The sequence below is a fragment of the Halyomorpha halys genome, unplaced genomic scaffold (assembly GCF_000696795.3).
Source record: "Halyomorpha halys isolate HHAL.00 unplaced genomic scaffold, Hhal_1.1 Scaffold177.1, whole genome shotgun sequence".
NCBI lineage: Eukaryota > Metazoa > Arthropoda > Insecta > Hemiptera > Pentatomidae > Halyomorpha > Halyomorpha halys.
Window position 1 is genome coordinate 1259618 of NW_027114700.1, and position 9380 is coordinate 1268997.

A 9380-nucleotide genomic window follows, 5' to 3' on the forward strand; every position below is an offset into this window, starting at 1 on the left:
TGTGTTTTACAAGGTTCAGAACTTGAAATGGGCATTATTTGTCCTCCAAGACCCCCAACGAGGGTGGTAGTAATATCCATAATTCCAAAATTCTCGATTTGATTGTTCGATTTTTTTTGACATATACTACTTTTGTCACCCTTCCCATTTATATTAGTATTAATTATTATTGTTATTTATCAGCCTGTAAATAGCTGACCTTGGCCCTCTCAACTCCTTTTACTCAGTTATCACGGTCAGGTGAACTCCTACGTGAGATACAGATCATTTTCTGGTCGTCATGGCTATGTGTCCCTCCATCTGGAGGTCTTCCTCCTTATAGTATATCAGTACACTCGGCAATGGCTTATGATCAATCATTACGTGAGTTGTGATACTATCAGGAGATGAGAAGCCCTAGGATTGTCGTATATACTCCATACCTCTTTTCTAAATCCTCCAGTTTAACAACTTATTGGCCTCGTTATTTCGCTATAACACTTTTCGCTAAAGTCAGTCAATCCTTTCTGCCCAGATTTTACGTAATAACGAGGTTGCATAGGCATGGGTCAGCACGGGTCAGTGATTGTCTTATAAAGTCCGATTTTGGTGTCACGACTGAGCAGCTAACCCCAGAGGAAGTTTCTGCGAGCAAAAGTTCGCTTTTTTCGGCTCCATCATTTTACTTTGCATCTCTTCATCCATCTAAATGTCCGTTACTTAATTTTTTATTACTAAGACACAGTCATTTAAAACAATAATAACTCATTTAATTACCATAGAATGGTGATCTGAATCAGTGAGCGAAATGAATTTTTTTTCCATAGCTTCTCTATATTCCCTTTAAATATTCCTTGCTTCTTGAAATTCTCCATTTCCAGAATCATTCTATTTCAAGGAAACATATTCTGATTACTTCGTGTTTGATATTAAGTAAGTTTAACAAATAATTAGTGGTTAGGACACTCCGTTATTTTTTAAACGGGAATGATTTTTTGTTTTAGTCCTCCCCAGAATAGGATAGAGAGTGAGTACTTGGACAAAGTTGGGGCCAGCTGAGAAGACGCAAATTCTGAGCAATGCATCAAATATTTAATTAATGCGAATCTTGTTTTTTATATTTATTAAATGTGTCGTAATTAATGAAATAACTGAATGGATTTCAAAGCAATCCTAAAGATAATAACAGCAACAGAAGCAAAAAATCTGCCAAGTCCTGAATATGTAGATATATAAGTTCCTACGTAGCATTTTATTTTTTTTTTTTTTAAGAAAAAAAGGTTTTCCCCATAGTGAAGTAAAAGTATCATATCGTTAGCTTAGGAACACATAAATGTAACTACTAATAAGAAATGTGTATTGCTGGCATAAATTCAACACATCTACAGATCTCGATTAGTGACTACACCTTCGAAACGGTCCAACGATTTGTTTATCTTGGCTCTCAGGTAAATGGCGACAACGATGTGTCAGAAGAAGTATCTAAGAGGATCCTGGAGACTAATAAATGTTATTTTGGTCTGCGGTATATCTAAGTAATCACTGAATCGCCAGGAAAACAAAAGCTACTCTGTACAAGACTTTGATTTTTCCTGTCCTTACACATGGAGTGGAAACATAGAGCTTCTCGAAAACAGATGATAGTAATCTGCTGGTCTTTGAAAGAAAAGTACTAAATCGCATTTATAGAGCAGTGCACTCAGGTAACGACTGGAGAAGGCGGAGTAATGTAGAACTAGCCATACATAATGATATGGACGTAGTCCAATTCATTGGAATGCACTGTCTAAAATGGACGGGTCATTTAGCTAGGATGGATGAGAGTAGCCCAACCTGAAAAATTATTCTGATGCGTCTAGAAAGAAAAAGAAGATTTGGAAGACCCAGTTTGAGCAGGATGGATGGGGTCGATGCAGATAGTAGAGCTCTTCTTGGACTTAATTAATACTCATGGAGAAGTCGAAGTTCATATTATGTTATTTATATTTAACATATTAATAAAATATGAATTATTAATAGGAAAATTAGAAACTTTTTTTTTTAATTTGCTTTTATCCATAATTAGTTACCTAAAATAAGTTCTTACACCTTATTACAATTAACAACGTGGCTCATCTCTGTGTTAATATTTATAATATAATATTATTATTTATTAAACTACTTTAACTATTTGGAATAATATTTTCCTTTTGTGAAACATAAATAAATACCTTTTAGGAAGAATGAATCCTCGGCCCACATTCTTATCCGTTATTGGATCCAATTGCTGTAGCAGCCTGTTTAGTACATCCAATCTAGAATGTACATGGTATTTCAAATTATTATGAAGAATTTCGATTTGTATATAACCCACATTCAATAAATTAGTTTAAATTTCTAAATTTTGAATTAATGTAGCCATTATTTTCTAGATATTTGATTAAAAAAAATGCCGAGGACAATAAAATTGTTTTTTCGGCATTGGTAGGATTGTCTATTTATCTGCAGAAAATTTGATTTCAAATTTTAGACAAAAATATTTTTTAAACTGGGTAGTCTGAAAAAATCAGTAATACGATTTTCATACAATTTCAATTAAAAATAGAAATTCTGTGCTTCATTCTTAGGGCATTTCGTCTCCACCATCGTTTCGTAGGTTACCTATATATATATTTTAAACTTCAGGAATTTTTTCGAGATGTCTAGAAAAATGTGTTTGGTTTTTAATGATAAAATGATTTTTTAGCACTTGCGAGGAATCACAGCTAAATCGCTATATACTGTATTTTCTTCTTAATTACCTCAAGTTAGTTTTTATATTCCTGTTTTAATTGTTAAAAAAATCATATATCTTATAATAAAAACTATGTTTATGTCCTCATGAACACCAATATAACCTCATAACACTATTTAACTGATTATCATGATTTTCGTATTGCTGTTTATTGTTAATATTGTTCAAGATTATTGTGTTATTGTTATAGAAGCGTTAATATGACCGAAGTTACAGATGTACTATTATAGTAAATACTGCATTCAATATCAATAATAACATCTTATATTATTGCTATTATTTTATTTTTATTATTACTGGATTTTCAATTCTAAATTATAAGTAATATTATAAATAATAATATTATAAATTATGAGTATAAACGATCTGGTCTAAACATATTATATTCGTATTAATATTATACATATACTATATGTATGATAAATTATAATAAGTATTACATTGATGCAATTAAATTAAAATAAGAAAAAATCATGATTTAGTTAATCGACGTTAAATTTTTTGTTTTATTTTTAATTGAGTATTTTCAATTTGGTTTTGTTCAGAAAGACTATACTCAAATAGTTAAATAATGCACTAGATGAGAAAGGTATATGGCAATACTGTTGGGTGCAAAAATCTAATAAATAAATAAAAAGCTATTTAATTGTTTAAATAAAATAAATTTTATACAATTTTAGTCTTAAAATAATTTATATTTCTTTATAAATCCAACGCTCGTGTTTAATTTATCATTGTTATGATAACTTATAATAGTGAAAATTAACTGTGATTATAAGTTTTAATTTTTAATTTAATATGAAGAATTGACAAAATACAGTAATTATGGACTGAAATTGATGTGGTTCTAAAATTTATTTAATTTAAACAAAAATAACCAGTCTCAAGAAAGTGTAAAGATTATATATAAAAAGAGCCATATAATTCGAATATAAAATATTTAATATAATTTAATATTCATTTCTGAAGATAAATTGTTTCACAGAAATGGAAAGATTTCTGATGGGTTCTCAGTCATGATGCATGGATGCAATATTTAGTTAATTTGATGTAATCATAGAAATTAAACTAAATTTATTAATTGAACATATTCTAATTCATAATAATTAATTCACTGATTCCAAATTTATGAAGTTTGGGAACGTCAAATAATTTTTGACAAACTTTGTCTGAAGTTACTTGCGGCTTTTAATTCGAACCTTCCAAAACTCAATCGAATTTCTAAACTAAACCAGATATGACATCTTTTTGAATTCTTCATAGGCTGATTGAAAATCAATAGGTGGTAGCAATTATGACGTCAAAGGTGGAAGAACATTACAACAAAGGACATAGAAGCTGCAAGTTGCAAGGGAACCAGTTTTACGTAAGGCAGCCTAGACTATATAAATCTAAGGGGTGTACCTCAGGGGCACACACTCACCCAGTCCTAAGCTCGCTCAACATGTTCAGCCTGGTAAGTTCTACCTATACTTCTCACTAGATTTTTGTTTTTCTCTTACCTTCCACTTTTTATTGACAAACTATCAAGTACAGTTCATATATATACATATAAACGAAAATTGTATTGCCCCTTGATTGCCCGAAGGGCATTTTAATGCTTATTTCTTACTAGTAAAAAATAAAATAGTTAAATATATTTTTTAATATTAATTGATAACAAAAGAAATTCAATCATTAATCAATTTTCAAAATAATTAAGTTTCACATAAATCATTTCTAGGTAATTTGTTATATAATACAATAGATCTATACAAAATATTATTTTCTTCTTTTCTAAAGTTTTTTCCCGACTTACGATTTGGTTAATGTTCTTTTATTTATTTATTTTTTTTATTAAATACTAACTTTCTATTATTAAACAAATATAGTTATTTCTATTAACAAGAAAAAAAAAATTAAAATAAGTCATCCTAACAGTTTTTAACGAATATAAAAGTTTATATAGAAATTAGCACTTACTGAAATGATTTTAATTCTTTAAAAGATATCCCTTGTTTTCACACCTCCTTATTTAGATATTTTTTAATTTAAATTTTAACAAATTTATTTCAACTTTAAGAAAATTTCACATATTATTTTTTAATTCACAATCACGCCATAATAAGTTAAATAATTAACAAATATTTCGCGTGTAACTATAACCAATGCAACTCAAGAGATCATAAACAAATGTTTATTAATAGGAACTCTATGTGTCTTACTTTATTTTGAATACTTTCTATATCAATAGAAAACCACCTTCCATTGGAAATTGCTCTATTTGAACATAATAAATTTTTAATTTCACCTTTAAACATTTCTTTTCCATTTTCATTATAATCAGTGTAAAGTTGAATGTTTTTTGCAGCTGTAAATATTGAATAATTAAGAATGATTGTTTAGATATACTGTTATTATTAATCTAAGTAATAAATTATTTCTCGCTATGATTAATAAAAAACTAAAGCAAGAGAAAAAAAATAGTATGACTTATTTTTTCTAATTTTTAAGTGGTGAATACAGACAATTCAGTAAAAAAAGTTCATAGATTCATTATTTATCTGAGAGTAATACTGGTAAAGATGGTCTTTTGAATTTGGTATTTTTAAGGTTTATTTTTAGCTAGTTCAATTCACTGATAAATTATCACATCGGAAAGATTTTTAGTTACAACTTACCTCTTTTTGTTTAAAAAAAATTGGTCAATTTTTATGATTTAATCCCGAATCAGAAACATTTTTTTTGTAGAAGCTGTGCCAAAAAAATGAAAATGTCATTTTGGTAAATATTTAAACTGAAAATCTGATTTTTTTTTTTTTCCTAAAAAGCAATTCTTCCTGACCAGACCCGGCCCATTAAGTCCCCCAAGGAGCGACGGCCCTATACCACTTTTGAATTATTTGCTTAAAAAGGGTAGAGGAGACCTAAGATAGTTTAGTAGAGCAACATTTAAAAAGCCCCTGAAATTGAAAAAGCAGCGTTTCATGGACGATTTTCTTGCAAAAACAAATTTGATTTATATTTTTAATTTGTTCCACCACTAAATTTTGAATGATAATGTTATGGTAATTACATTTTTTGCCTCACTTTTAACTAATACTGAGATAGATATTAAAAGGGATTCCTACTTTCCAGTTGATTCATTTAATACGGGCAAGAAAATATATCTCATGTAGCGGTGAAATCATTTACTACTAACAAGCACCTTCTTGCCCGTTCTCTTTTCATCTCAATGTAAACATGACCAGTTGAATCCTATTACGGTATTCCTCATTAATTCCATTCGTATAACTGCTTGTCTTTTATCAAGTACTTTTTCCAAATTAAAAAAAAGGCTCAATTGCTTAGTTTAAAATCATGAGTTCAACAAAATGGATCAGTAATAGTTCATAACTAATTCTGGTTCTCATAAACGTAGCATTGACTAGGACAATCCTTCATTTTTTTTTTAGAATATTTGGATTTAGTTAGTTTTTGAAGCAAGGATAGTATTAAAATGAAGCAAATACAACAATAGTAAGGAAATTATTTATTAAATAATTTCAAGTTGAATAAAGAAAAGAAGCTCACATATCCTTAGTTGGTGCGCTATTTTTCTTTTCTTTTTCGTTTTCCTTTCATCTTTACAGATTATCGACTAAAAAGGCAATACGACCGATCTAAGTGAGCCTACAGACTGGAACTAGTGTGACATTAGGTTTAGTACGTGATTTGAGCACTGAAAGTTATTTGATTCATCATTAAGAACTTCTTTTCCAGTTTCTGATATAGGTTAGAGTATCACAAATTCATTCATTTACATTAAAATTAAAATTGCCTTAGATGGAGGAATTGAAGAGCTTGCTTATAGCAAAAAAATGTTGAAATGAAAATATGTCGAAAATAATAAACAGATTATATCTTTGGTTTCGAAATATGTTGTTTGGCGTATGCCATAACATAAATATATAGTGCCCTGCAACCACTTGCACTATAAACAACACTAAAAACAAGACGTTTCTAGAAATAAACTCATTTACAATACAGTAGGTGAGAAAAACTATCAAGTGCTTATACATAGTTGTATATTCATATCTACTGACTTATGGATTGCTGGTCGATCACAATTAAACTCTGTAAGTGCTGACTTAATGGAATCAGGTAGAGACAATGATAATTCAAAGTATAGTTGAGGTGATATTGATAGCCTATTTCAATCAATTTGGACTATTGAACGAATCAATGATAGCATTTCTTTAAAACAATTCTATAAATCACCATTGAGAATAAAAGGATGAGCCATGTAATTTTTCCCAATTAGTAATTACTTAAGACTGTTATACTGAACTAAACAATTACATTGGCAAAACAGCGAGTATGCAGATTGGAACACAACAGTACCCTAAAAGGTGTACCTCAAAATACATAGCAATTAAAAAAAACTTAAAACCCACATTAACAGAACTGTGGACTCCTGTTTTTTGGTACTTCACCTCGCCTTCTGCTAATTGTCTCCTCGGTCTTTCCATTCTCGCACTCAGTACCATATCCTAGACACTCCACAGACATCCTATGAACATATTTAATCTCCTAATTTCAATAATAATAACTCAATAATTTCATACCAGGAATACTCTCAACAGCTGTATTGCTACGTATTCGGCATATACTTAATTTGTGTTTATGCCACCGTAGAATCGCTTAACAACTTTTCACTCGTACAAACCGTACCCAATTTTTCAAAGTTATTAAAAGTATATTTCAGTGTGATTAATATATGTATGTTTTTCTGCTTCAGGTGGGAGCATTGCTACTGGCGGTAGCTGTGAGTTGCGGTAGTCAGGAGAAAGAGAAACGCGGAATCTTCTCCACTGGTATCTATGGCTCCGGCCTAGGACACGGGGCAATCCTTGGAGGAGGCGGTGGTGGCGGTTCTCTCCTGCTCGGCAGCGGAGGTGGTGGTGGTGGCGGTGGAGCTCTCCTGCTTGGAGGCGGCGGTGGTGGCGGTGGTGCTCTTCTGCTCGGAGGTGGCGGCGGCGGTGGCCTAGGAGGTGGTGCAGCGGCCGGTACCATCATCCGCCAAGATGTCTTAGTGCACAACAGGGTAGCAGTACCGGTTCCACAACCCTTCTCCGTGCCAGTCGACAGGCCAGTACCAGTCAGGGTGCCACAACCAGTATCCGTACCAGTGGATCAACCAGTGCCTGTACCAGTGCCCCAACCAGTGCCAGTACCCGTTTACAGGAACGTTGCAGTACCAGTTGACCGGCCTGTACCAGTCCCATACCCACAGCCCGTACCATACGCACAATCTGTACCTGTTCCAGTATCAGTTCCTCGCCCCGTAGCAGTTCCCGTCTTTAGAGACGTGCCTGTTCCTGTCCCTCAACCAGTAGCAATCTCTCAGCCAGTACTAGTGTCAGCCGGCGGTGGTGGTGGTGGCTTTGGGGGCGGTGCTGGACTGGGAGGTGGCATTGGAGGTGGTGGTGGTATTGGAGGAGGTATTGGAGGAGGCATTGGAGGTGGTATTGGAGGAGGCATTGGAGGAGGTTACGGCGGTGGCTACGGAGGTGGTTACGGAGGTGGAGCAATCATCGGCCATGGAATTGGTGGAAGCTTCTTGAAATCCAAATACCATTACCATTAGCACAAGTATGTATATTTTAAATTTATTTTTCTCTAAAATAATTAAAATGAACTAAGTCATAACCGTTGTTTAATAAAGTAAAAAAAAAAAGTAAGACAACAGTTTTACATTTATGGCGAAATAAAAACATTTAATACCACATTTTTGTTGACGAGTTGTGGAAATGAAACACTTGATATTTTGATTATGCTCGTTATTGTTTTAATGATGAATAATATAAACACCACATGTCCATATTTATGAACTGGTTCATGTGTGATTTCTGCGATTCACGATTCATTTAGCATTATAACATAATGTTTAATTAATATATAGACATCTATATTTCTATTTATTTTTTTGTTTTTATGTTTTAGATAATTCGCTGCGATACCTTCTAGTCCCCTCCACCCGTCGTCCTGAAATGTATTAAATAAAATCGTCTATTTTTATATATAAATGTATGTTTTATACGAATAAACGCTAGTTATAAAAAATACAGAATTTTTATTTTACAATTCCATTCTTTCCGTTTCATTTCAACCTAAATTATTTTTCTGCTCCAATATTTTTACTGATTCTGAATCTGATAAAAGCTGAGATTGTCCTTTTAGTGAACTGTATTTACTTAAAGCTTTATTATTATTGTTTTATCTAATATTCTGGAGCTGCTACTCTACTGAGGTCACAAAGAGAGAGTTTTAGAGGGAATGTGTCATCCCCTAAAAAAATAGAAAACACAAAAAGTTAGGGGATTTGAGAACTAACTTCAATATAAGGAATTTCGGTAAATGATTTTACTCAAAGAATAACTAAAATTTAAAAATAATACACCTTTTAAAACCAGCCCTTCTGAAATTTATAATTTGGAAATTTATAGATTTAATGTTTTGTTTGAATAGAAAAGAAAATTATTGCTGTAAACAGTTGTAGTCACACTTCTACTATATGTTGCTCATCATAATGGCTACCGCTAGAACCGTTACGGACCAAACTGGCGCGACCAAACTGCCGAGACATGAACCACAACAGTCTTCAGCC

At 32.0% G+C, this 9380-nt stretch overlaps 1 protein-coding gene across 1 annotated transcript; it reads left to right on the forward strand.

Annotated features, from left to right (window-relative positions):
- Window positions 1-4170: 4170 nt before the first annotated feature.
- LOC106679099 (uncharacterized) lies at window positions 4171-8826 on the forward strand. Its single transcript, XM_014418054.2, has 3 exons — window positions 4171-4208; window positions 7512-8365; window positions 8717-8826. The coding sequence occupies exons 1-2, from the start codon at window positions 4197-4199 to the stop codon at window positions 8358-8360; spliced, it is 861 nt and encodes a 286-aa protein (XP_014273540.1). The 5' UTR covers window positions 4171-4196; the 3' UTR covers window positions 8361-8365; window positions 8717-8826.
- The last annotated feature ends 554 nt before the right edge of the window (window positions 8827-9380 follow it).